The sequence below is a fragment of the Pseudophryne corroboree genome, chromosome 4 (assembly GCF_028390025.1).
Source record: "Pseudophryne corroboree isolate aPseCor3 chromosome 4, aPseCor3.hap2, whole genome shotgun sequence".
Taxonomy (NCBI): Eukaryota; Metazoa; Chordata; class Amphibia; order Anura; family Myobatrachidae; genus Pseudophryne; species Pseudophryne corroboree.
In genome coordinates, this window is record NC_086447.1 from 459,708,317 (window position 1) to 459,736,160 (window position 27,844).

Sequence of the window (27,844 nt, forward strand, 5' to 3'; positions counted from 1 at the left end):
CTTCAGGTAAAGCAAAAGGTCAGGTGTACAACAAGCAGGCCCGCACTTTCAAACCTGGTAAGCCGAAGCCCAAAAGAGCCTGGGCTGCCTGTCAGCCAGCTTCCAAGACTGATAAGCCTGTCGCATGACGGAGCGGGCCTCCCCCTGGGTGATCCCAGGGTGGGGGGGCCGGCTTCTAGGGTATACTCAGGAATGGTTGAAGACCACTTCAGATGCCTGGGTACGGGAAGTCGTCACTCGAGGTTACGCCATAGCCTTCAAAAACCGACCCCCTCATCGATTTTGCCAGACAGACGTCCCGTCGGACCAGACAAAGGCAAACACTCTACATTCGGTGGTACAGACCCTCCTGGATACAGGAGTCGTAGTACAGGTGCCTCTTATGCAGAGGGGCTGGGGGTACTATTCTCCACTGTTTCTAGTCCTGAAACCGAATGGGTCCTCCCGGCCCATTCTCAACCTCAAGGCATTGAACAGGTTTGTGAAGGTTTCCAATTTCCGTATGGAAACTCTTCGCTCTATAGTTCTAGCCTTGGAACCTGGGGACTACATGATCTCCCTGGACATACAGGATGCTGACCTGCATATTCCTATAGCAGTGTCACATCAGCAATACCTGAGGTTTGCTATTGGCAACCTCCATTACCAGTTTTGGGTGTTACCTTTTGGTTTAACAACGGCTCCGCGAGTCTTCACCGAAGTAATGGCAGTGATGATGGTGGTACTCCGCCGTCAAGGGGTCAGGATTCTGCCGTATCTGGACGACTTGTTAATCCTGGCAAATTCCCCAGAACTTCTCCTTCGTCATCTGGATATGACGGTCCGATTTCTACAAGCCCACGGGTGGCTCATCAACTGGAAAAAATCCTCCCTGATTCCTGCTCAGAGCATGGTGCATCTGGGAGCGCTGTTGGACACTCACAACCAGAGATTGTTCTTGTGTCAGGAGAAGGTCCTGAAGCTTCAGGACAGGATTCGTTGCTTCCTTTCTCGTCCGCAAGTGTCGATACATTCGGCGATGCAGGTGCTGGTCCTCATGGTATCAGCATTCGACATGGTGGAGTATGCTCAATTCCATTCTCGCCCCCTCCAGAGGCTGATTCTAGCCAAGTGGGACGGCCTACCTCACCGGATCAGGTCTCAAATGATCTCATTGACTCCGGAGGTCCGTCTGTCGCTGCTCTGGTGGCTCCAGGACCAACAATTGTACAGGGGCCGTCCCTTCTAGATATCCAACTGGGTACCGTTGACGACAGATGCCAGTCTAAGAGGTTGGGGCGCGGTGCTGGAGCAACACTCCCTTCAGGGTCGGTGGACCAAGGAGGAATCTCTCCTCTCGATCAACATTCTGGAATTGCGGGCGGTCTTCAATGCATTGAACCTGGCCCAGCATTAAATTCAGAACCGTCCTGTTCAAGTGCAGTCGGACAACGCCACCACAGTGGCTTACATAAATCATCAAAGCGGCACTTGAAGCCGTCTGGCAATGAAGGAAGTCTCACGGATTCTACATTGGGCGGAACGCCATCTACCGGCTATATCGGCAATCTTCATTCCGGGTGTCCTGAATTGGGAAGCGGACTTTCTCAGTCGTCAGGACGTGCATGCCGGCGAGTGGGGCCTCCATCCAGAAGTGTTTCAACTCCTAGTAGAAAAATGGGGTCTTCCAGACATAGATCTGATGGCGTCTCGACAAAATCACAAGGTTCCGGTCTTCGGAGCAAGGGCAAGAGATCCTCAAGCAGCTTTCTTGGTTGCACTGGCGGTGCCGTGGAGGTTTCGGCTGCCGTACGTGTTCCCTCCGGTGTCACTCCTGCCCAGGGTAATTCGGAAGTTCAAGCAAGAAAGAGGAATTCTGCTTCTCATAGCTCCAGCGTGGCCCAGACGGCACTGGTTCTCAGACCTGCAGGGCCTATCGTCAGAGCGTCCAGTTCTACTTCCACAACGCCCAGACCTCCTCGTTCAGGGCCCCTGTGACTACCAGGACCTAGCCCGGCTGTCTTTGACACCGTGGCTCTTGAAGCTTCCGTCTTGAGGGCTAAGGGTTTTTATGAAGAGGTCATTAAAACTATGTTGCAGGCCTGGAAAACGGCTTCTGCTCGGATTTACCATAGGGTCTGGCATTCTTACTTTGTTTGGTGCGCATCTAACAATTATGACGCTTCCAAGTTTAGTACAGCCAAACTTTTTGCTTTTCTGCAACAGGGCCTGGATTTAGGCCTGCGTCTGGCCTCCCTCAAGGTTCATATTTCTGCCTTGTCGGTGTGGTTTCAGAGAAAAATTGCGACTTTACCTGATGATCACACTTTCACTCAGGGTGTGTTGTGTATCCAACCTCCCTATGTCCCGCCTGTGGTTTTGGAGGCGTTGCAGGAGCCTCCGTTTGAACCCCTTGGTTCAGCTGACCTTAATTGGCTTTCCCTTAAGGTGGTGTTCTTGCTGGCTATTGCCTCTGCTAGAAGAGTGTCTGATTTGGGTGCCCTTTCCTGTAGTTCCCCATATCTGATTTTTCACCATGACCGGGCGGTACTTCGGACTCGTCCCGGTTATTTACCGAAGGTGGTGTCCTCGTTCCACCTTAATCAGGAGATTGTGGTTCCGGCCTTTGTCTCTCCTGATTTGTCACCCAAAGAACGGTCTTTGGATTTGGTACGGGCTCTCCGTATCTATGTGAAGAGAACTGCTTCTATTCAAAAATCTGATTCTCTCTTTGTTTTGTTTGGATTTCACAAACGTGGTTGGCCTGCTCACAAGCAGACCCTGGCCCGGTGGATTAGAATGGTGATTGCACATGTTTATGTGAAGGTGGTCTGACAGCTCCTGCTCACATTACGGCCCATTCTACTCGGTCTGTTGGACCTTCTTGGGCGGCCCAACATTGTGCGACCCTTGACCAATTGTGCAAGGCGGCTACGTGGTCCTCCGGGAACACGTTCATAAGGTTCTATGCCTTCGATACTGCCGCTTCCCAGGATGCTTCCTTTGGACGCCGGGTTCTTGTGCCCACTACGGTGCGTCCCCTCCCATAAGGAACTGCTTTAGGACATCCCCATTGTCCATCTTTGTGGAGCCCAGTGTACCCCGCAGCAGAAAACGAGTTTTATGGTAAGAACTTACCGTTCTTAAAACTCTTTCTGCAAGGTACACTGGGCTCCACAAGGCGCCCACCCTGACGCACTTATACCGCATTAACATCGCAAATGCCGGATCCTACCCGGTAAGACAAACGTGTACTTACCGGGTGGGATCCGGCATTTGCGCTCCTCAGCTGGCTTTCCGACCCGGCAATATACCGGGTCGGTTGCCATAGCAGCGGAGGGAGCAGCAGGGGCGGGGGTGGAGGCGGCGCCGGGAGATGAGCTCATCTCCTGCGCCGCCTCTGCCTATGCTGTGAATGGGAGCCGATTCGCATCGGAACGGCTCCCATTCACACTGCGCCTGACCCGGTAATCAACCCGGTAAGAACCCTTCTTTTTTACCGGGTTGAATTACCGGGTCAGGCGACCCGCTAATTCACAATTGGACCTTTCACATCGCACACGGACCCGTTTCGTGTCGGTACCGGGTTTTCAGTGCGATGTGAAAGGGGTATTAGCTTCTTTGGGTTGGTATGGCATTAGCCACTGACACTTCTCCTGTCGTGAGAGTGTGGTGTATGTGACTACTAACTGTTGTCTTCTCTTTTCCTGCTACTGCATTGGGCTGGTTAACTAAAAACTGAGCTCCTGTGCATGGAGGCAGTGTTATAGAGGAGGCGGCGCTGTGCATTCTGGGAACAGTCAAAGCTTTGAGCCTGTTGGTGCCTCGGATCAAGATCCTACTCTACACCCCCATTGTCCATCCTTGTGGAGCCCAGTGTACCTCGCAGAAAGAGTTTTAACAACGGTAAGTTTTCTGGCACGCCTGTGTTTTTCCGAACACTCCCTGAAAACGGTCAGTTGACACCCAGAAACGCCCTCTTCCTGTGAATCACTCTGCGGCCAGCAGTGCGACTGAAAAGCTTCGCTAGACCTTGTGTGAAACTACATAGTTCGTTGCATTTGTACGTCGCGCGTGCGCATTGCGCCGCATGCGCGGAAGTGCCATTTTTTTGCCTCATCGCTGCACAGCGAACTAATGCAGCTAGCGATCAACTCGGAATGACCACCCTTGGGCGCCCGCCTCTGTGTGTGGTCTTTTCTGCAGGTTCTTGTTCTTTAGTTACCTGTTCAGCTGTTGCTGCTGTTGTTATCAGCCGTTGCTGGTTGTTGTTTGTTAGTGGTGTGCTGGTGTATAAACCACACCATCCTTTCTGTTTTCATGTTCCTTCTCTCATATATCTGCTTCGGGCACGTTATTTTACCTATAACTGCCTGTGGGAGGGGGTATAGAGTGGCGGAGCCAGCACACCCAGTGAAATAAATTTAAAGTGCACTGGCTCCTTTGGACCCCATCTATACCCCATCGTACTAGTTTTCACCAACTTATGGACTGCGAGAAAAGGATTTACCGGTGGGTATTAAAATCCCATTTTTTGGTCACTCAGAGCAGCTCACGTTCACTGTGAGTTTGAAGCTAGTAAACAATTTTACTGAATCGCAAAGAAAAACTACTGGATGAAAGCCCTTATGATCAGTGGATGTATAAACGCTCATCTCTCATTTGAGTTATACGTTAAGTGCTGTAAGAAAGATACAAGAAGAACACTGATATTTTTAACAAGTCTACTTTGTTTGCCACAACACAGGGCCTGATTCTTAGTTGTACGATAAAGGCACCACATTAGATCCACTGTGTGAACATCGGACATCTGAGTAACCCAGAAGTTACTCAGGATGTTCGCCAAAACCCCAGCGCCGGGGCCAGTGACGTTGGCTTTGGCATGCCCAGAATACAAGTCCAACATGCCCCCCATTTTCTGTAATGATCCACATGCCCAAACGGCTGTAGACTGTCACTCACCTGACATCTGCAGCCACACTGTGTTGCATCCCCAGATCCGCACACGTGTTGAACATTACATATCAGTGATTTCCGGAAATAACGTTTTTACGTAAAACTCTTCATCAGGCACACATTGTGGAAAGCATCGGATATATAGCAATATATATTTAAACAACTATACATATTTAATGCTGATATACTTTAAAAATGTTTAGTCTTTAAGTTATTCTTGTTTGACTGGGTTTTGTTTATTACGTAGATGAAACACAAAGCAACCTTGCCAAGCACCTGCTGAAGACAGTATGCACAGATATTACAAACCTCATCTTCAATTTCTTGGCTGGTGATATAATGATGGCTGTGGAAGATTATACTACTATTACTAGTGAGGTACTGTATCGACAGCTTCCTTTTACTTATCTTTTGGAATTATTGAAATCTTGATACGTTTTAAACACTTTATTTTAATTTGTGAAGTTGTTAAAATCTTAGCATATGTTTGGTTAAACTACTTGCTGACGGTCTGCAATAAACTCAGTACGGGCTGGTGACGCTTCATTTCTTAGGCATAGTTTTGTACATTGGCTCATAACGACAGTATCACTATCCAATGTTTTGCCATCCATGAGGCATGATTGTAACTGACAGGGCAGGGGTATTCAACTTGCTGTCTTCCAGCTGATGACATCCCAGCATGCCTTGTCACAGTTCTGCTATTAGGGTAAATCTGTGGCAGGGCATGCTGGGATGAGTAGTTCTGCAGCAGCTGGAGGGCTGCAATTGAATTCTCCTACTCTAAGGTTTCTGCTTTAGCTATTGATGATTGCTGGGCTCTTTGGGGGACGCTGAACCCAATAAATCTTTTTCAAAATGCTTCCTTTTTCAGGAGAGATTTTGTTTAGGCCTGAGCTGGAGAAGATCATTGTCCTAGATACTGGGAAAAGAGTTCCTTTTTACCATCTTCCAAAAACACATGGCTCCTCTGGCCCTTTTATTCACTCATTTCGACCCTTTGGTAAACTGCGGTTTTGCGGCGTCCATGGTCAGTCGTACTCTGTCAGGGGATGGCAGATATAAAAGACCCTCATTCCTGTTATTTAGAATGCCAGAGCTTCAGAAAAACCTTTTGTAAGATGGGTTAATTAACCTCCTTGGGGTTCCTATGGAGGGAATGCGTCGTCTTCCATTTCAACACTTACAGATGTGTCCTCGTACATCTTTTCTGCAGTTGCGCTAAACAGCCTCTTTTGGCATTCCAGGTCCATTGATACTCTGATAGCGTTAGGCATCTTTTTTTGCTGAAAATGCGTCTTAGATGCAAAGTGATGCAGCTAGGATGCACCATGAGACTGTGCTGATTAATTTGATATGCAACATATGTATATCTATGTGAGTCTCTGAATCTGCATACGAAGTGCTATGATGGAGTGCCAGTGTGCAGTTCCTGTTGCCTCATTTACAGACTGTTACACACAGATATACAAGTGTCACATATCAGATTAATCAGCAGAGTCTTCTCGTGCATGGTAGCCACATCAAATTGTGACTAAGACGCATTTCCGGCAGAAAAGCCACTGAATGTACCAGAGATGCATTGGAACTGTCAACTGACTCACTCCAGGCATCTCCTGTTGTGTGGTTTATTGAGGCTAGATGGATGAGGACACATCTGTATAGTTTCAAACTCGTTCAGATGCCCGAGTTCTGAGTTTTCCCTCTGTAAGGTGCAAAATAGAATATTGATCGGCATTCAGGATTCCTATTTACACATACCCATCTGGTAACCCCATTAATCCTTAATTTTGAAATTATGGATGTGCACTACCAGTTCACTGCTTCCCTTCAGTCTCTCTTCCACCACATGGGTGTTTACCAAAGTGATGTGGCAGTCATGTTGGCTTACCTTTGGTCGTTAGGTGTGAAAATCGTCCATTACTCGACAATCAGCTGATAATGGCCCTGTCATCTGAATTCCTTTACTCATGTTCTTCTAAGTCATCAGACGCTCATCTTTATTGGATGGATTTTTAATTTAAAAGAGTCCAATCTGAGACTGATTTTCCTAGGAATGTTTTTGATGGGCAGGATACTTGCTATGGTTTCTGGTGGGGCTGGTTCTCCCAAAAATAGGCAGTCTCTGTCGTCCTTTGCATGTGTCTTCAGGGAGGATTAATTTCCTCCTTCCAAGCAGTCCAGCTCAGCATGTACCAGCATTGGGATCTTCGATTGTACCTGCTATCCAAGTGGGTTGGTTATCCCCTTCGCCTGTCTCAAGTCATGTCCCTAACCTGGATGGTTGGACTCCAAACATCTGCATTGGCCACCCATTTACGATCTGGGACCAGTATCCGGGGCTGGGGAGCTGTGGTTCTCCGGTATTCGTTTCAAGGTGTTTGGCAAGAACTCTTCCTGCTGTTACCAATCAGTGTGTTGTAAATTGAGGCAATCTTCAATGCCTTTTCAGCAACTTAACCGCATCCAGTAAAGGTCTACACGCGTACTCTGTGGGCAGAAAGTCACGTTCTGGCTGTACTGGACAGGGTCAAAAATTGGGAGACACATTACTTCAACCGCCAGGATCTTCACCCTGGCGAGTGGTCCCTTCATCTGGATGTCTTTCAGGATTTGCTAGCTTGATGGAGGCTGCCAGATGGTGATCTGATAGTGTCTTAGCGTGACCCCAATGTTCCTCTTTTTTTTTTTTTCTCCATAACAAGAAACCCTGGAGATGTGACAGCAGACACTTTAACACTCTTGTGAACTTTTTGCCGGAACTACCTGTTTCTGCTTTTTTCTCTGGTTCTCAAATGTATCAAGTGGAAATATGCATCTGTGATCTTGGCGGTTTCAGACAGGCCATATCAGTCATGGTACACAGACCTTAGGGGTCATCTGATAGATTCCACGCTTATCTTCGATTTTCGTCCAGAACTGCTTTAACTAGGGCCGTTTGTCCCCATCTTGCATTGACTGTATTTAACAGCTTGGCTGTGGAGGCTGCAATCCTAAAGGCATAGGGTATTCTTGAGGCTGTTATTCCAACCATGCTGAATGCTCACATACCGGTCTCTGCTCAGCATTGCCACTGTATATGGTGGGCATATGTCTGTTAGTAACTGTTCCCTTTTATCTTTCCCGTCTTCTGCTGTTTCTTCAGACGGGTCTGAATGCAGGCCTATGCCTGGAATCCTTGAAGGTTAAGGTGTCGGTAGGGTCTGCAAGTTTCCAGTGTTGACTGGTCTTGCTTCTTAAATTGCAGACATATATGCAGAGGGTTCTCAGTCTGCAACCCTCGTTTCTTCCTCCCAGCTCCGTGGGACCTTAATCTAGTTCCTGATTTCTTGCATTCAGATCATTTGAACCACTTCACTTGGTGGACCTGAAATATTTCACATGGAAGACATTTTTCCTCCTAGAGATTTCCTCGGCCAGGAGGGTGCCAAGGTTGAGTGACTTATCCTGTTGCTCTCCTTATCTTGTATTTCATGATGACAGGGAGGTGATCCGTACTAAACCCCCCTCCTTGCTGAAGGTTGTCTCCAAGTTCCACATCAGTCACCCTATTATTATCCCATGTGGAGATTCTTTGTCTGTGTCATCTTCAGGTAATCCTTTGGCTGGAATAAGGGCTCTTTGGTTGACCGGACTTCATCTTTACGCAAGACAGAGAAGTTGTTTGTCATCTATGATTCCCACAAAAGGGGTTGGTCGTAATTGAAGCGAACGATGTTCCGTTGGCTTTGTGCTGTCATTGTTAGTCTTACATTGCTTAGGACCAGCCAGTACCTTCCAGGGTTATGGCTCATTCCACTCTGTCATCGGGACGGGCTTCTCATGGGCTGTGCGTCAGTGGACCTCTATGGATCAGCTTTGTTGGGCTGCCAAATGATCTTCCATGCACACTTTTATAAAACATAGTCTTGTTAAATAAAGCTACATTTGATGACTTGTTTTAATCGGCAGAACAGCCTATATAATTTGACAATATATTACGAGAAATATGGGGATAAATGATTGTACTAGAGAATGCTAATATTTTTGTATGTTTACTGTAGACATGAAAACATCATTGTACCTTAACATATCCTCATTTTACAGGTTAGAAAAAAAATGTTAAGTAAATTCCAGGAGGAAGCCAAAGGCCCTTTAACAAAGCTGAACAGTTTGTTGTCTGGAAAGGTAAGACAGATTTTAGAGACATATTTTTCATGTACTTTTAATTAACTTTTTTAAGTTAATTTATAGAAAAATGTGCATGTGTTAAACAATCCAAACTGAATGGAAATAGAAGATCAGATGAGTGGGAGTTTTTTTGTATAGTTACTATAATCACATTGTGGTGTTTCTCCTGCAATTACAGAATGGTTTATGAGAGCTGGGATAGGGAGCATATAGTATACTAATGTTTGTTAGATAATAGCCGTAGTTCATGGCACTCTCCCTGTGTTCAAACATGTGGAAAAGAAAGCAGCTGTATGATGGACAGGATGGGGATAGAGATAACCAAACACAGGAGATCCAGGCAAAGAGAATAGGGTAGATATAAGGTAAAATTTGGTATAGAAGACCAACATACAAACTAAAGTAAGGCTGGTATGACAACAAGTATATGTTAATATATCAATATAACTGTACAGGGTAATTTGGTGACACCACTGGTCAATATTAGTAGTCCTGTAGAGGTGGCAATCTTCGCTAGTGAAAAATTAATGGTTGCGTTCAGGAAGAGGTCAAGACCACCTCACGTTCAGTATATTGGAGTTAGTATGGCAAGAACACAAAAAACTAGGTCATTACACCTATAACAGGCAAAGTATGAATAACGGAGTCTCTGTAAAGAAGAGCCAGTGACAATTAGGAAAACTTGTATCAAAATGATGTGCTTGCATTAGGAATGAACCTCTAAATAGCACTTACACAGCATCTGTTGCTGAGAGCGGTCAGGTGTTTCAAAATACCCGTCAGTAGAGTGTGTGCCAGTGGACTAAGCTTGTTGAGAGGATTAAAGGGAGAATGCATGAAACGCGCTTTGCGCCACCTATGATAGGGCCTATAATAGATATGTATATGCTGTTAACAGTTTATGTACATTTAGTTGTATGCATACAATGTTGCAATCTACATACAGCATTTATGACACCTATACATTGGGATGCAGTTAAGATGCTGGCTGTCGGAATCCCGACACCGGGCAGAATGCAAACACCAGAATCCCAACAGCCGGCATCCTGACTGTAAGTATAGAGGGCGGGTTAGGGTCTGAAGGGGTAGGGGCTGGAAGGTTAGGTTTAGGCGCCACCCGGGGGGGTTAGGTTTAGTCTGCGGGTGGGGGGTTAGGTTTAGGCACCACTGGGGGAAGGTTAGGGTTAGACACTAAGGGGAGAGGTTAGAGTTAGACTGGGGATGTACTAATAATGCCGACGGTTGGGATCTCTGCATTCAGGAGACCGACGCCAGAATCCCGACCTCCGACATTTTACCGGCAGTCAGGATCCCTTCACTCGGAATCCCCTAATTCCCGCACAGTTGGTGGGTCCACGCCACCAACTGAGTGGGAATAGAACCTATGGCGAGCACAGAGGGGAATCGCTGCTGGTATAACGGCAGCCGGTATGCCGCTGTCGGTATGCTGACAGCCGGCATCCCGTCTGCCATCATATCATACCGCACCCTTAGACTGCGGGAAGGGAGGGTTAGGGGTAGAAGAGAGGGGGGAACATACTTACCTTGCCTCTGACGGGAGTTTGCGTATTGGAATGCCGACGTCTGTATTGTGACCGCCGGCATCCCGTCCGACGGTCATTCATACTGAACCCATAACATTTTGTGGAGGACAATAAGGAAAATAGGGAGTGACATGGGTGACGAGGATCAGCAATGATCTTATTAGTCGTTTGTAAGCTTCCAGCAAAAATGTCCCCCAACTTGGGCAAACATTGACCTATGGTTCTTTTCTCTAACGTCCTAGTGGATGCTGGGGACTCCGAAAGGACCATGGGGAATAGCGGCTCCGCAGGAGACTGGGCACAAAGTAAAAGCTTTAGGACTAGCTGGTGTGCACTGGCTCCTCCCCCCATGACCCTCCTCCAAGCCTCAGTTAAGATTTTGTGCCCGAACGAGAAGGGTGCAATCTAGGTGGCTCTCCTGAGCTGCTTAGAGTAAAAGTTTAAATAGGTTTTTTATTTTCAGTGAGACCTGCTGGCAACAGGCTCACTGCATCGAGGGACTAAGGGGAGAAGAAGCGAACTCACCTGCGTGCAGAGTGGATTGGGCTTCTTAGGCTACTGGACATTAGCTCCAGAGGGACGATCACAGGCCCAGCCATGGATGGGTCCCGGAGCCGCGCCGCCGGCCCCCGTGCAGATGCTGAAGCAAGAAGAGGTCCATAAATCGGCGGCAGAAGACTTTCCTGTCTTCATAAGGTAGCGCACAGCACTGCAGCTGTGCGCCATTGCTCTCAGCACACTTCACACTTCGGTCACTGAGGGTGCAGGACGCTGGGGGGGGGGCGCCCTGGGAAGCAATGAATTTACCTTATTTGGCAAAAAATACATCACATATAGCTCCTGGGCTATATGGATGTATTTAACCCCTGACAGTTTTCCAGAAAAAAGCGGGAGAAGAGCCCGCCGTGAAGGGGGCGGGGCCTATCTCCTCAGCACACAGCGCCATTTTTCCCACACAGCTCCGCTGGTAGGAAGGCTCCCAGAATCTCCCCTGCATCCTGCAACTACAGAAACAGGGTAAAAAAGAGAGGGGGGCACTTATTTGGCAAAATAACAGATATAAGCAGCTATAAGGGATAGACACTTATTGTAAGGTTGTCCCTATACATATATAGCGCTCTGGTGTGTGCTGGCAAACTCTCCCTCTGTCTCCCCAAGGGGCTAAGTGGGTCCTGTCCTCTATCAGAGCATTCCCTGTGTGTGTGCTGTGTGTCGGTACGTTTGTGTCGACATGTATGAGGAGAAAAATGATGTGGAGACGGAGCAGAGTGTCTGTAACAGTGATGTCACCCCCTAGGGGGTCGACACCTGAGTGGATGTACTGTTGAAAATTACGTGACAGTGTCAGCTCTATATAAAACAGTGGTTGACATGAGACAGCCGGCTACTCAGCTTGTGCCTGTCCAGACGTCTCATAGGCCGTCAGGCAGATGGCAGATACAGACGCCGACACGGATACTGACTCCTGTGTGGACGGTGAAGAGACAACCGTGATTTCCAGTAGGGCCACACGTTACATGATTGAGACAATGGAAAATGTTTTATACATTTCTGATAATACGAGTACCACCAAAAAAGGGGTATTATGTTCGGTGAGGGAAAAACTACCTGTAGTTTTCCTGAATCTGAGAAATAAAATGAGGTGTGTGATGATGCGTGGGTTTCCCCCCGATAACAATTAATAATTTCTTAAAAAGTATTGGCTGCATACCCTTTCCCGCCAGAGGTTAGGATGCATTGGGAAACACCCCCTAGGGGGGATAAGGCGCTCACACGCTTGTAAGAACAAGGGCTCTACCCTCTCATGAGATGGCCGCCCTTAAGGATCCTGCTGATAGAAAGCAGGAGGGTATCCAAAAAAGGTATTTACACACATACTGGTGTTATACTGCGACCAGCTATCGCCTCAGCCTGGAGGTGCAGTGCTGGGTTGGCATGGTCGGATTCCCTGACTGGAAATATTGATATCCTAGATAAGGATAGTATATTATTGCCTATAGAGCATTTAAAAGATGCATTTCTATATATGCATGATGCACAGCGGAATAATTGCCGACTGGCATCAAGTATAAGTGCGTTGTCCAATTCTACCAGTAAAATGGTCAGGTGATGCGGATTCCAAACGGCATTTGGAAGTATTGCCTTTGAAAGGGGACATTTGGGGTCGGTCTTTTAGACCTGGTGGCCACGGCAACAGCTGGGAAATCCACGTTTGTACCCCAGGTCGCCTCTCAAAATAAGACGCCGTATTATCAGGCGCAGTCCTTTGTTGGCAAGCGGACAAAAGGTTCCTCTTTTCTGCTTGTGACAGAGGGAGAGGAAAAAGGCTGCAGAGATCAGCCAGTTCCCAGGAACAGAAACTCTTTCCCGCCTCTGCCAAGCCCTCAGTATGACGCTAGGGCTTTACAAGCTCAGGCATGATGGGGGCCCGTTCTCAATGAATTTCAGTGCGCAGTGGGCTCACTCGCAAGTAGACCCCTGGATCCTTCAGGTAATATCTCAGGGGTACATATTGGAATTCGAGACGTCTCCCCCTCGCCGTTTCCAAAAGTCGACTTTACCGACGCCTCCCTCTGACAGGGAGGCAGTTTTGGAAGCCATTCACAAGCTGTATTCCCAGCAGGTGATAATCAAGGTACCCCTCCTGCAACAGGGAACGGGGTATTATTCCACACTGTTGTGGTACCGAAGCCAGACGGCTCGGTGAGACCGATTCTAAAATCTAAAATCTTTGAACACTTACATACAGAGGTTCAAATTCAAGATTGAGTCACTCAGAGCAGTGATTGCGAACCTGGAAGAAGGGGACTACATGATGTCTCGGGACATCAAGGATGCTTACCTTCATGTCAAAATTTACCCTTCTCACCAAGGGTACCTTCAGGTTTATGGTACAGAACTGTCACTATCAGTTCAGACGCTGCCGTAGGGAGGGTCCACGGCACCCCGGGTCTTTACCAAGGTAATGGCCGAAATGATGATATTCCTTCGAAGGAAGGGAATTTTAGTTATCCCTTACTTGGACGATTCCCTGATAAGGGTAAGATCCAGGGAACAGTTGGAGGTCGGTGTAGCACTATCTCGGGTAGTGTTGCGGCAGCACGATTGGATTCTCAATATTCCAAAATCGCAGCTGGTTCCGACGACGTGTCTTCTGTTCCTAGGGATGATCCTGGACACAGTCCAGAAAAAGGTGTTTCTCCCGGAGGAGAAAGCCAGGGAGTTATCCGAGCTAGTCAGGAACCTCCTCAAACCGAGCCAAGTCTCAGTGCATCAATGCACAAGGGTTCTGGGTAAAATGGTGGCTTCCTACGAAGCAATCCCATTCGGCAGATTCCACGCAAGAACTTTCCAGTGGGACCTGCTGGACAAATGGTCCGGGTCGCATCTTCAGATGCATCAGCGGATAACCCTGTCACCAAGGACAAGGGTGTCCCTCCTGTGGTGGTTGCAGAGTGCTCATCTTCTAGAGGGCCGCAGATTCGGCATTCAGGACTGGGTCCTGGTAACCACGGATGCCAGCCTGCGAGGCTGGGGAGCAGTCACACAGGGAAGGAATATCCAGGACTTATGGTCAAACCTGGAGACATCACTTCACATAAATATCCTGAAGCTAAGGGACATTTACAATGCTCTAAGCTCAGCAAGACCTCTGCTTCAAGGACAGCCGGTGTTGATCCAGTCGGACAACATCACGGCAGTCACCCACGTAAACAGACAGGGTGGCACAAGAAGCAGAAGGGCAATGACAGAAGCTGCAAGGATTCTTCGCTGGGCGGAAAATCATGGGATAGCACTGTCAGCAGTATTCATTCCGGGAGTGGACAACTGGGAAGCAGACTTCCTCAGCACGACCTCCACCCGGGAGAGTGGGGACTTCACCCAGAAGTCTTCCACGTGATTATAAACCGTTGGGAAAAACTCGACAGGTATTGCGCCAGGTCAAGGGACCCTCAGGCAATAGCTGTAGACGCTCTGGTAACACTGTGGGTGTACCAGTCAGTGTATGTGTTCCCTCCTCTGCCTCTCATACCCAAGGTACTGAGATTGATAAGATGGAGAGGAGTAAGCACTATATTCGTGGCTCCGGATTGGCCAAGAAGGACTTGGTAACCGGAACTTCAAGAGATGCTCACGGAGGATCCGTGGCCTCTACCTCTAAGAAGGGACCTGCTCCAACAAGGACCCTGTCTGTTCCAAGACTTACCGCGGCTGCGTTTGACGGCATGGCGGTTGAACGCCGGATCCTGAAGGAAAAAAGGCATTCCGGATGAAGTCATCCCTATCCTGATCAAAGTCAGGAAGGATGTAACCGCAAAACATTATCACCGCATTTGGCGAAAATATGTTGCGTGGTGCGAGGCCAGTAAGGCCCGACGGAGGAAATTCAACTGGGTCGATTCCTACATTCCTGCAAACAGGAGTGTCTATGGGCCTGAAATTGGGGTGCATTAAGGTTCAAATTTCGGCCCTGTCAATTTTCTTCCAAAAGGAACTAGCTTCAGTCCCTGAAGTTCAGACGTTTGTAAAAGGGGTACTGCATATACAGCCTCCTTTTGTGCCTCCAGTTGCACTTTGGGATCTCAATGTAGTTTTTTGGGTTCCAAAAGTCACATTGGTTTGAACCACTTAAATCTGTGGAGTTAAAATATCTCACATGGAAAGTGGTCATGCTGTTGGCCCTGGCCTGGGCCAGGCGCGTGTCAGAATTGGCGGCTTTATCCTGTAAAAAGCCCTTATCTGATTTTCCATTCGGACAGGGCGGAATTGAGTACTCGTCCTCAATTTCTCCCTAAGGTGGTTTCAGCATTTCACTTAAACCAACCTATTGTGGTGCCTGCGGCTACTAGGGACTTGGAGGATTCCAAGTTGCTGGACGTAGTCAGGGCCCTGAAAATATATGTTTCCAGGACGGCTGGAGTCAGAAAATCTGACTCGCTGTTTATCCTGTATGCACCCAACAAGCTGGGTGCTCCTGCTTCTAAGCAGACGATTGCTCGTTGGATTTGTAGTACAATTCAGCTTGCACATTCTGTGGCAGGCCTGCCACAGCCAAAATCTGTAAAAGCCCATTCCACACGGAAAGTGGGCTCATCTTGGGCGGCTGCCCGAGTGGTCTCGGCTTTACAACTTTGCCGAGCAGCTACTTGGTCAGGGGCAAACACGTTTGCTAAATTCTACAAATTTGATACCCTGGCTGAGGAGGACCTGGAGTTCTCTCATTCGGTGCTGCAGAGTCATCCGCACTCTCCCGCCCGTTTGGGAGCTTTGGTATAATCCCCATGGTCCTTTCGGAGTCCCCAGCATCCACTAGGACGTTAGAGAAAATAAGAATTTACTTACCGATAATTCTATTTCTCATAGTCCGTAGTGGATGCTGGGCGCCCATCCCAAGTGCGGATTGTCTGCATTACTTGTACATAGTTATTGTTACAAAAATCGGGTTATTGTTGTTGTGAGCCATCTTTTCAGAGGCTCCTTCTGTTATCATGCTGTTAACTGGGTTCAGATCACAAGTTGTACGGTGTGATTGGTGTGGCTGGTATGAGTCTTACCCGGGATTCAAAATCCTTCCTTATTGTGTACGCTCGTCCTGGCACAGTATCCTAACTGAGGCTTGGAGGAGGGTCATGGGGGGAGGAGCCAGTGCACACCAGCTAGTCCTAAAGCTTTTACTTTGTGCCCAGTTTCCTGCGGAGCCGCTATTCCCCATGGTCCTTTCGGAGTCCCCAGCATCCACTACGGACTATGAGAAATAGAATTATCGGTAAGTAAATTCTTATTTTAGCTGCTTTGACCACCCTGAGTACAGATTTATGGTCAAAATAAGTTAAATTCCCATACCATACTGTGATTTTGTGTTAAAAGGCTCTCAATTACACAACAATAACCGCAGTCTTCTCAAGAAGAAAAGGCATCGCTGAGCCTTCCCCAACTACAAATGAAGTGTGTGCAGATCCCAATGAATCATCAGTAAAATTAACTCCTAAATCCGTAAATCCACTGGCCATCTCTACTTCCGTGTCATTCAGGTATAACGGCTGTGGAGTAGTTTTCCTAGATCAGCTTATCCAGCACTTGCTTTTCTTACTATTTAAAGACAAATAATTATCCTCCCCTAACTTAGTTGTTCAACAGCTTTTATGTACTTCTCATTAGAATACTATGTTTACTTGCAATTAGACATTTTGCTTTCAGGAAGTTGCATACAGTATATCATTTGTTTGATTCTATCTCACAGAGTATAGAAGAATTTCTGTCTGGCCTGGATTCAGCAGCAGATGCATGTGGTCTTTTAGTGAAGAAAGGAGATAAGAAGAAAGAAAGGTACATAATTATATCATCCTGTGTTCTGCACAGGAAGCTAAGACTTGCATCTTTTCATCAGCACAGATTTATGCATTGTGAAGTTTCTTTGAAACTTTACAAGTACCAAATTAGTACAGTTGATGTGATGCTGCAGTGATTAGCTCAAGAGATTTAAATAGTACCTGTATAGGCGAAAACCACAAGTACAGGTTTTTTTTTTGTTTTGTTTTGTTTTTTATAAAAATAAATTGATCGTTAATGGAGTAATCATTTTAGGAAATAAGTGAAAGTTTATGGCCGTTTTTTACAGGTATGTTATTCTAAAACATTTATCATGCAATCTTAAAGTCTACTAAGTGAGCTTTTATTCTTTTTGTCCAAAAAATAGTTTAAGCAACTGTGCTTCTTTAACCACACACTTTTTATAACAAGTATCACTTTTGACATTCCCTACTGATTTCAGTAGCATTGGTACTCTGTAAAATATAATGCAGTAAATGTGGGAGCTCTTGTTAAATAAATTTTTACACTGTTCTCCAGGGAAGCCTTAAAACCTAAAGAACAAAGTACAAGGTTCAGTACACTCTTAGATTAGTGTCTGTATTACAGTGCCTGTGTGTACTGTACAAGCCCATGCTTAGTTCATTTATATGTCAAAGTGCTGCAATCATCATTGTTTATTTGTAAGGTGCCGCAAAACTCCACAGTGCCGGATACTCTTGCGGGCACAGACTATATAGTCTATTACAGATCATACAAAATGAAATCCCTAAAGAATGCAAGCAGAGACAAGGAGGTACATACGTGAGACAAAGGTTGTAGAGCGTCCCTACTTGTGACAGTCTAGAAAACTGCTAAAAAGCTTAGGGGCTGATGTAGTGTAGCATCCAAAATGCAAGTATACAGGTGAAACTCAGAATATTAGGCTATCGTGCAAAAGTTCATTTATTTCAGTAATTCAACTTAAAAGATGAAACTACTATATTATATAGACTCATTGCATGCAAAGTGAGATATTTCAAGCCTTTATTTGTTATAATTTTGATGATTGTGGTTTACAGCTTAAGAAAACCCCAAATCCAAAGTCTCAGAAAATTAGAATATTACATAAAATCAATAAAAAAAGGATTTTAAATACAGAAATGTCGACCCTCTGAAACGTATTGTATAATCATGCATATGTACTCAGTATTTAGTTTGGGCCCCTTTTGCATGAATTACTGCCTCAATGTGGCATGGCATGGATTCTATCAGCCTGTGGCATTGCTGAGGCGTTATGGAAGACCAGGATGCTTCAATAGCGGCCTTCAGCTCTTCTGCATTGTTCAGTCTCATGTCTCTCATCTTTTTATTGGCAATGCGAGTTTGCTGGCCAATCCAGCACAGTAATCCCATGGTCATTAAACCAGGTTTTGGTACTTTTGGCAGTGTGGGCAGGTGCCAAGTCCTGCTGGAAAGTGAAGTCACAATCTTGTCTGCTGAAGGAAGCATGAAGTGCTCTAAAATGTCCTGGTAGACGGCTGCATTGACACTGGACTTAATAAAGCACAGTGGACCAACACCAGCAGATGACATAGCTCCCCAAATCAACACAGACTCTGGAAACTTCACACTGGACTTCAAGCATCTTGGATTGTGTGCCTCTCAATTCTTTCTCCATACTCTGGGACCTTGGTTTCCAAATGAGATGCAAAATTTGCTCTCATCAGAAAAGAGGACTTTGGACCACTGAGCAACAGACCAGTTCTTTTTTTTCTTGTCAGGAAAAGGCCATTCAAAAGTGTGGGGGAGCTTCACAAGGAGTGGACTGAGGCTGGAGTTAGTGCATCAAGAGCCACCACACACAGACTGATCCTGGACATGGGCTTCAAATGTCATTTTACTCTTGTCAAGCCGCTCCTGAACAACAAACAACGTCCGAAGCGTCTTACCTGGCCTAAAGAAAAAAGAGAATCTATGGGGCATTGCCAAGAGAAAGATGAGAGAAATGAGACCGAACAATGCAGTAGAGCTGAAGGCCGCGATTGAAGCATCCTGGTCTTCTGTAACACCTCAGCAATGCCACAGGCTGATAGAATCCATGCCACGCCGAATTGAGGCTGTAATTCATGCAAAAGGGGCCCAAACCAAGTACTGAATACATATGCATGATTATACATTTCAGAGGGCCAACATTTCTGTATTTAAAATCCTTTTTTATTGATTTTACGTAATATTCTAATTTTCTGAGATTTGGGATTTGGGATTTTCTTAAAATGTAAGCCACAATCATCAAAATTATAACAAATAAAGGCCTGAAATATCTCACTTTGCATGTAATGTGTCTATAAAATATATTAGTTTCATCTTTTTAGTTGAATTACTAAAATAAATTAACTTTTGCACGATATTCTAATTTTCTGAGTTTCACCTGTAAAGGCACCATGAAGAGACTCTCTGCACATCTTGCAGTACAGCTCTGCAGGGTACTATGCCCCAGTTTTATAGCATGAGAAAATACTAGTGACAAATATATAGCATGAGAAAACACTATGACAAAACCAGTATCCTGTGTGCCTGATTTATGCCAGAAGATAGTGTTAGTAGCAAATACTTAAGTTATAGTCATCAATTTTGTAAAACAGTCTAGTAAACTCATGTACATAAAGCAGTCTGTGTCTGGACAATGTTATTAATAAATATATGGACAATGTTATTAATGTGTACTAAAGTGGGATTTACGCTGTAAATTGAATTAAAGACAGACACAAATACAAAATAAAATGGATAATTAAATCCAATACAAACATTGCGTTCTCCTTTTTAAAAAAATAAATTGGAATTTGCTGCCGTGGACTGAATGCAAATACTGTATCATATAGTAATTTGACTATCGGGAGCAAGGCACACTTAGACAATTAGATTCTGCTGCCGAGTGTCTTCATCGCTGCATAATTTGCTTGATGGTTCGTGCAGCCATGAACGCTAGGCTTCCCAACAGGCACATATCCATCTTTGTTGCAGTCTGCAGCAAAGTTCATATTATTTCTCATTACTTGTGTATCACTGAACCTGAAGGGCTTTTTGCTAGGGACTCCACTTTGAACGGATCTACTACGGTATCCCGGCGCTCGGGATCCCGACCGCTGGTATGCCAGCAGCGGGGCGAGCACAAAAGAGCCCCTTGCGGGCTTGCTGTTTATTCTTCCTCCAGGGGTGTCGTAGACGCCCCAAGAGGGAAAAGAGTTGTCAGTATGCTGGCTGTCGGGATTCCGGTGCCGGTATGTTGAGCGCCGGGATCCCGACAGCTGGCATATCAAATGTCACCCCTTTGAACAATTGAACTCTGTGAATTACTCTTTAGATGTTGCATTATTAATGGATAACATTCTAAGAACATAAGAAAAGAAATTACAGATTCCATGAAAAAGGGATTTATACTATTTAGCTTTTTCAATCACATGATAGGGGATATTAGTGATATTGTATAAATGACTATGTCCAAACCGACATATTGGCATTCATTTCACATCCACTGTGCAGATGCAGTGCTGGATATTAGGCAGCAGAGGGTGCTGTGCAGGAATTATGTTTGCGTTTGCTTACTACCAGAGAGTGATGATTATTGATTAATTAGTAGTGGTTACTATACCAGACCAACTGCTCAGATATACAGTTTAAATGATCCATTTCACTAATGTTATAACGCTGATATTAAATTGAAATATAATTAAATTGTATATCTGATCAGGTTTCAGACTGTTTTCTGCTAAAACTTTGTGTGCAAATATATCTTCAATAAAATATACAACACACAGGGGGAGATTTCAAATGTTTGAAAAGTCAGTTGGGAGTTTGTTTTTTCCTATCTAATAGACAGGAAAAAACAGACACCCAACCGACTTTTCAAACATTTGAATCTCCCCCATAGAGTGCCAGTTTTAACATATCATCTGTTAACTGTATTATTGTCATCAGCATACATTACACTCACCACAACTGTAATCACCTTCCCATATCCCCCCTTCAATCCTTTTCTTTCTGTTTCTTCTTCTTTCCTGTTCCCCCTCTTTTCTTCCCAAACTACCCTCAAGCAGGGCTGAATATCAACCTTACTCACACAGAGTGGTCATACTGGTGCCAAACCATATACTTTGACCAGAAACCTCTTAATAGTTCTGTAGGAATTCCCGCAGTATAAGGAGAAAATGGACTCATAAAGCATATGAAAAATAAGTAGTATTGTACGTTCTAAACATTAATATATATTTCAGAAAATATGAACTGCTCACCTTGCATGTTCGTGATGGACCAACCCTTACTCCACTTACCTGGGCTGTTCTCTGCTCCATTGTGTTCAAAACCTATAAAACATAACACTTGCACTTGTCCTCCTTGGAACGTTTTTTTTTTTTTTTTAACAGTTGAAAGCAATAAAATTCCCTGTAGTCCTCACTGAAACATATACCAATAAAGCACAGAATGGTGAATCAATACCAAACTTGAAGATTGTATTTCTGGAGTTTTGCATTCCAAAATGCTCTGTTCAGTGGTGGAATACAGGTCATGCTGCAGTTTTTAGCTTTAGGTGGAATAAATTACATATTGTCATATAGCTCTTTTAATTATTACAGTATACATCACCCTTTTTTATAGAAACGTTTCATTTATATTCTAAATAAAACCTTTTGTTATGACTCCCTATTAAAGGTGTACCATTGTCATTCATGTTTAGAGTTATACTCTTGATAATGTACCAGCACTTGTCATGCCAGTTGTCATCCATGCAGACTGCTAAGCAATTTGATAATGCTCTGTTAGGATAGTAAATGTATGGATGATCAGTATTCTTTTAAGACTGAGATTTTTGTTTTTTCAGGCAAGTTTTATTCCAGCACAGGCAAGCCCTTATAGAGCAGCTTAAAATCACAGAAGATGCAGCTCTTGTTCTACATCTGACGTCCGTCTTGCTGTTCCAGTTGAATACTAATTGCATGCTGCATGCACCAGGAAGATGTGTCCCACAGATTATTGCATTCCTAAACACAAAGCTCCCTGAGGTAAGGTTATTATGAGTAAGCCACAGCACAGCAGTGAATCCTGAAAACAAATCTGGACACACACACAGGCTGTAGTTTACTTATTCTTCACAAAGGAAGTAAAACACTAGACAGATCCCTTATTCTTACTAGGAAAGGGACCCAGCATATGCTGGGTCACCTCAGTGTGCCCCCTGATTGTGACAGATGAAGGTTTATCCCTAGTCTAGTGGGAGACAGAACATAACTTACATGGATGTATGTTCTTTATTTGTAATGTGCCACAATTCTCTGCAGTATCGGGCAATGTGAAATCGGTCATACAAGGTAAATAAAATAAATGCAGATATACTAAACAAATGTTACATTCTAGTGTAAAAAGGGCATAGCTGAGACAAGGGGAGTGATTGTGTCACAGAATGGAGACTGCGACAGTTGTGACCAGTGTAGGTATATGTAGTGCAAGACTATAAATCATGCCCGCCATTCTTACATTACCATGTAGCCAGTAGGTAACCCTTTCACCAGCATTTGTTAAAAATCAACTGTGGAATGGACTCCATTGTCTGTAACAGTGACCTTTTATTTGCTATAATTAAATATTGGCAGTTGCATGAATTATGGCTGTATTCTAATTAGTTAAGGTACAACATGGAAAAATCTATCTTGTGCTTTTTATCATTTTTATAACCATGGTGGAAACACTACCAAAGTTAGTAATTCACGTGCAGACGTTTAAGATCTACTACTGATTTTGCATTCTGAATGAATATGTTCTGGGATAACAGTGATATGCACTTTTTAGATCCACTATCACTGCTAGTGACTCCACTTTGAACAATTGAACTCTGTGAATTACTTTTCTCTGACGTCCTAGTGGATGCTGGGGACTCCGTAAGGACCATGGGGAATAGCGGCTCCGCAGGAGACTGGGCACAAAAGTAAAGCTTTAGAACTACCTGGTGTGCACTGGCTCCTCCCCCTATGACCCCCCTCCAAGCCTCAGTTAGATTTTTGTGCCCGAACGAGAAGGGTGCACACTAGGTGGCTCTCCTGAGCTGCTTAGTGAAAAGTTTAGTTTTAGGTTTTTCTCTATCGTCCTAGTGGATGCTGGGGTTCCTGAAAGGACCATGGGGAATAGCGGCTCCGCAGGAGACAGGGCACAAAAAGTAAAGCTTTTCCGATCAGGTGGTGTGCACTGGCTCCTCCCCCCATGACCCTCCTCCAGACTCCAGTTAGATTTTTGTGCCCGGCCGAGAAGGGTGCAATCTAGGTGGCTCTCCTAAAGAGCTGCTTAGAGAAAGTTTAGCTAGGTTTTTTATGTTACAGTGATTCCTGCTGGCAACAGGATCACTGCAGCGAGGGACTGAGGGGAGAAGGAGTCAACTCACCTGCGTGCAGGATGGATTGGCTTCTTGGCTACTGGACATCAAGCTCCAGAGGGACGATCACAGGTACAGCCTGGATGGTCACCGGAGCCGCGCCGCCGGCCCCCTTGCAGATGCTGAAGACAGAAGAGGTCCAGAATCGGCGGCTGAAGACTCCTGCAGTCTTCTAAAGGTAGCGCACAGCACTGCAGCTGTGCGCCATTTTCCTCTCAGCACACTTCACACGGCAGTCACTGAGGGTGCAGGGCGCTGGGAGGGGGGCGCCCTGGGAGGCAAAATGAGTACCTATAAAGGCTAAAAATACCTCACATATAGCCCTAGAGGCTATATGGAGATATTTAACCCCTGCCTGATTTCTCAAAATAGCGGGAGACGAGCCCGCCGGAAAAGGGGCGGGGCCTATCTCCTCAGCACACGGCGCCATTTCCTCTCACAGCTCCGCTGGTCAGGACGGCTCCCAGGTCTCTCCCCTGCACTGCACTACAGAAACAGGGTAAAACAGAGAGGGGGGGCAAATTTATGGCGATATTTTTTTATATAACAAAGCAGCTATAGGGGAGCACTTATTATAAGGCTATCCCTGATATATATATAGCGCTTTTGGTGTGTGCTGGCAAACTCTCCCTCTGTCTCCCCAAAGGGCTAGTGGGTCCTGTCTTCATTAGGAGCATTCCCTGTGTGTCTGCTGTGTGTCGGTACGTGTGTGTCGACATGTATGAGGACGATATTGGTGTGGAGGCGGAGCAATTGCCAAATATGGGGATGTCACCTCCTAGGGGGTCGACACCAGAATGGATGCCTTTATTTATGGAACTACGGGATAGTGTCAACACGCTAAAGCAGTCGTTTGACGACATGAGACGGCCGGACAATCAATTAGTGCCTGTCCAGGCGACTCAAACACCGTCAGGGGCTGTGAAACGCCCTTTGCCTCAGTCGGTCGACACAGACCCAGACACAGGCGATGACTCCAGTGGTGACGGTGACGAATCAACCGTATTTTCCAGTAGGGCCACACGTTATATGATTTTGGCAATGAAGGAGGCGTTACATTTAGCTGATACTACAGGTACCACTAAACAGGGTATTATGTGGGGTATGAAAAAACTACCTATAGTTTTTCCTGAATCAGAAGAACTAAATGACGTGTGTAATGAAGCGTGGGTTGCCCCTGATAAAAAGCTGATAATTTCAAAGAAATTATTGGCATTATACCCTTTCCCGCCAGAGGTTAGGGAGCGCTGGGAAACACCTCCTAGGGTGGACAAGGCGCTAACACGCTTATCTAAACAAGTGGCGTTACCCTCTCCTGAGACGGCCGCACTTAAAGATCCATCAGATAGGAGGATGGAAAATATCCAAAAAAGTATATACACACATGCAGGTGTTATACTACGACCAGCTGTAGCAACTGCCTGGATGGGCAGTGCGGGGGTAGTTTGGTCAGAATCCCTGATTGAAAATATTGATACCCTGGACAGGGACAATATTTTACTGTCGTTAGAACAAATAAAGGATGCATTTCTTTATATGCGTGATGCACAGAGGGATATATGCACACTGGCATCACGGGTAAGTGCTATGTCCATTTCGGCCAGAAGAGCTTTATGGACGCGACAGTGGACAGGCGATGCGGATTCAAAACGGCATATGGAAGTTTTGCCGTATAAGGGGGAGGAGTTATTTGGAGTCGGTCTATCAGATTTGGTGGCCACGGCTACAGCCGGGAAATCCACCTTTCTACCTCAAGTCACTCCCCAACAGAAAAAGGCACCGACTTTTCAACCGCAGCCCTTTCGTTCCTTTAAAAATAAGAGAGCAAAGGGCTATTCATATTTGCCACGAGGCAAAGGTCGAGGGAAGAGACAGCAACACGCAGCTCCTTCCCAGGATCAGAAGCCCTCCCCGGCTTCTACAAAAGCCTCAGCATGACGCTGGGGTTTCTCAAGCGGACTCGGGGACGGTGGGCGGTCGTCTCAAAAATTACAGCGCGCAGTGGGCTCACTCGCAAGTAGATCCCTGGATCCTGCAGATAATATCTCAGGGATACAGGTTGGAATTAGAGACAGATCCACCTCGCCGTTTCCTGAGGTCTGCTTTACCAACGTCCCCCTCCGAAAGGGAGACGGTGTTGGAAGCCATTCACAAGCTGTACTCTCAGCAGGTGATAGTCAAGGTACCTCTTCTGCAACAAGGGAAGGGGTATTATTCCACTCTTTTTGTGGTACCGAAGCCGGATGGCTCGGTAAGGCCTATTCTAAATCTGAAGTCCTTGAACCTGTACATAAAGAAGTTCAAGTTCAAAATGGAGTCACTCAGAGCAGTGATAGCGAACCTGGAAGAGGGGGACTTTATGGTATCCTTGGACATCAAGGATGCGTATCTCCACGTTCCAATTTACCCCTCACACCAGGGGTACCTCAGGTTCGTTGTACAAAACTGTCACTATCAGTTTCAGACGCTGCCGTTCGGATTGTCCACGGCACCTCGGATCTTTACAAAGGTAATGGCCGAGATGATGATTCTTCTTCGAAGAAAAGGCGTATTAATTATCCCATACTTGGACGATCTCCTAATAAGGGCGAGGTCCAGAGAACAGCTAGAGATGGGATTAGCACTGTCTCAAGAAGTGCTAAAACAGCACGGGTGGATTCTGAATATTCCAAAATCCCAGTTAATGCCGACAACTCGTCTGCTGTTCCTAGGGATGATTCTGGACACGGTTCAGAAAAAGGTTTTTCTCCCGGAGGAAAAAGCCAAGGAGTTATCCGAGCTTGTCAGGAACCTCCTAAAACCAGGAAAGGTGTCTGTACATCAATGCACAAGAGTCCTGGGAAAAATGGTGGCTTCTTACGAAGCGATTCCATTCGGCAGATTCCACGCAAGAATTTTCCAAAGGGATCTGTTGGACAAATGGTCAGGGTCGCATCTTCAGATGCACCTACGGATAACCCTGTCTCCAAGGACAAGGGTGTCTCTTCTGTGGTGGTTGCAGTGTGCTCATCTATTGGAGGGCCGCAGATTCGGCATACAGGATTGGATCCTGGTGACCACGGACGCCAGCCTGAGAGGCTGGGGAGCAGTCACACAAGGAAGAAACTTCCAGGGAGTATGGACGAGCCTGGAAACGTCTCTTCACATAAACATTCTGGAACTAAGAGCAATATACAATGCTCTAAACCAGGCAGAACCTCTGCTTCAGGGAAAACCGGTATTGATCCAGTCGGACAACATCACGGCAGTCGCCCATGTGAACAGACAGGGCGGCACAAGAAGCAGGAGGGCAATGGCAGAAGCTGCAAGGATTCTTCGCTGGGCAGAGAATCATGTGATAGCACTGTCAGCAGTGTTCATCCCGGGAGTGGACAACTGGGAAGCAGACTTCCTCAGCAGACACGATCTTCACCCGGGAGAGTGGGGACTTCATCCAGAAGTCTTCCACATGCTGGTAACCCGTTGGGAAAGACCAATGGTGGACATGATGGCGTCTCGCCTCAACAAAAAACTGGACAGGTATTGCGCCAGGTCAAGAGATCCGCAGGCAATAGCTGTGGACGCGCTGGTAACGCCTTGGGTGTACCAGTCGGTGTATGTGTTTCCTCCTCTGCCTCTCATACCAAAAGTATTGAGAATTATACGGCAAAGAGGCGTAAGAACGATACTAGTGGTTCCGGATTGGCCAAGGAGGACTTGGTACCCGGAACTTCAAGAGATGATCACGGAAGATCCGTGGCCTCTACCTCTAAGGAGGGACTTGCTTCAGCAGGGTCCCTGTCTGTTTCAAGACTTACCGCGGCTGCGTTTGACGGCATGGCGGTTGAACGCCGGATCCTAAAGGAAAGAGGCATGCCGGAAGAAGTCATTCCTACTTTGATTAAAGCAAGGAAGGAAGTAACCGTGCAACATTATCACCGAATTTGGCGAAAATATGTTGCGTGGTGCGAAGATCGGAGTGCTCCGACGGAGGAATTTCAACTGGGTCGATTCCTACATTTCCTGCAATCAGGATTGTCAATGGGTCTCAAATTGGGATCTATTAAGGTTCAAATTTCGGCCCTGTCGATTTTCTTTCAAAAAGAATTGGCTTCAGTCCCTGAAGTCCAGACCTTTGTTAAGGGAGTGCTGCATATACAGCCTCCTGTGGTGCCTCCAGTGGCACCGTGGGATCTAAATGTGGTTTTGGACTTCCTAAAATCTCATTGGTTTGAACCACTAAAAAAGGTGGATTTGAAATATCTCACATGGAAAGTGACCATGCTTCTAGCCCTGGCTTCTGCCAGGAGAGTGTCAGAATTGGCAGCTTTATCTTACAAAAGCCCATATCTGATTTTCCATTCGGACAGGGCAGAACTGCGGACTCGTCCGCATTTTCTCCCTAAGGTGGTGTCAGCATTTCATCTGAACCAGCCTATTGTAGTGCCTGCGGCTACAAGTGACTTGGAGGACTCCAAGTTTCTGGACGTTGTCAGAGCATTAAAAA

The 27,844-nt window shown here is 46.0% G+C and overlaps 1 protein-coding gene across 1 annotated transcript in view; it reads left to right on the forward strand.

Annotated features, from left to right (window-relative positions):
• UFL1 (UFM1 specific ligase 1) overlaps positions 1 to 27,844 on the forward strand; it is a 199,640-nt gene that overhangs the window by 152,485 nt on the left and 19,311 nt on the right. The window contains exons 15-18 of the mRNA XM_063917010.1: positions 5,183 to 5,313; positions 9,022 to 9,102; positions 16,891 to 16,976; positions 21,817 to 21,997. Coding sequence (XP_063773080.1) covers positions 5,183 to 5,313; positions 9,022 to 9,102; positions 16,891 to 16,976; positions 21,817 to 21,997 — 479 coding nt within the window. The remainder of the gene's footprint in view (positions 1 to 5,182; positions 5,314 to 9,021; positions 9,103 to 16,890; positions 16,977 to 21,816; positions 21,998 to 27,844) is intronic.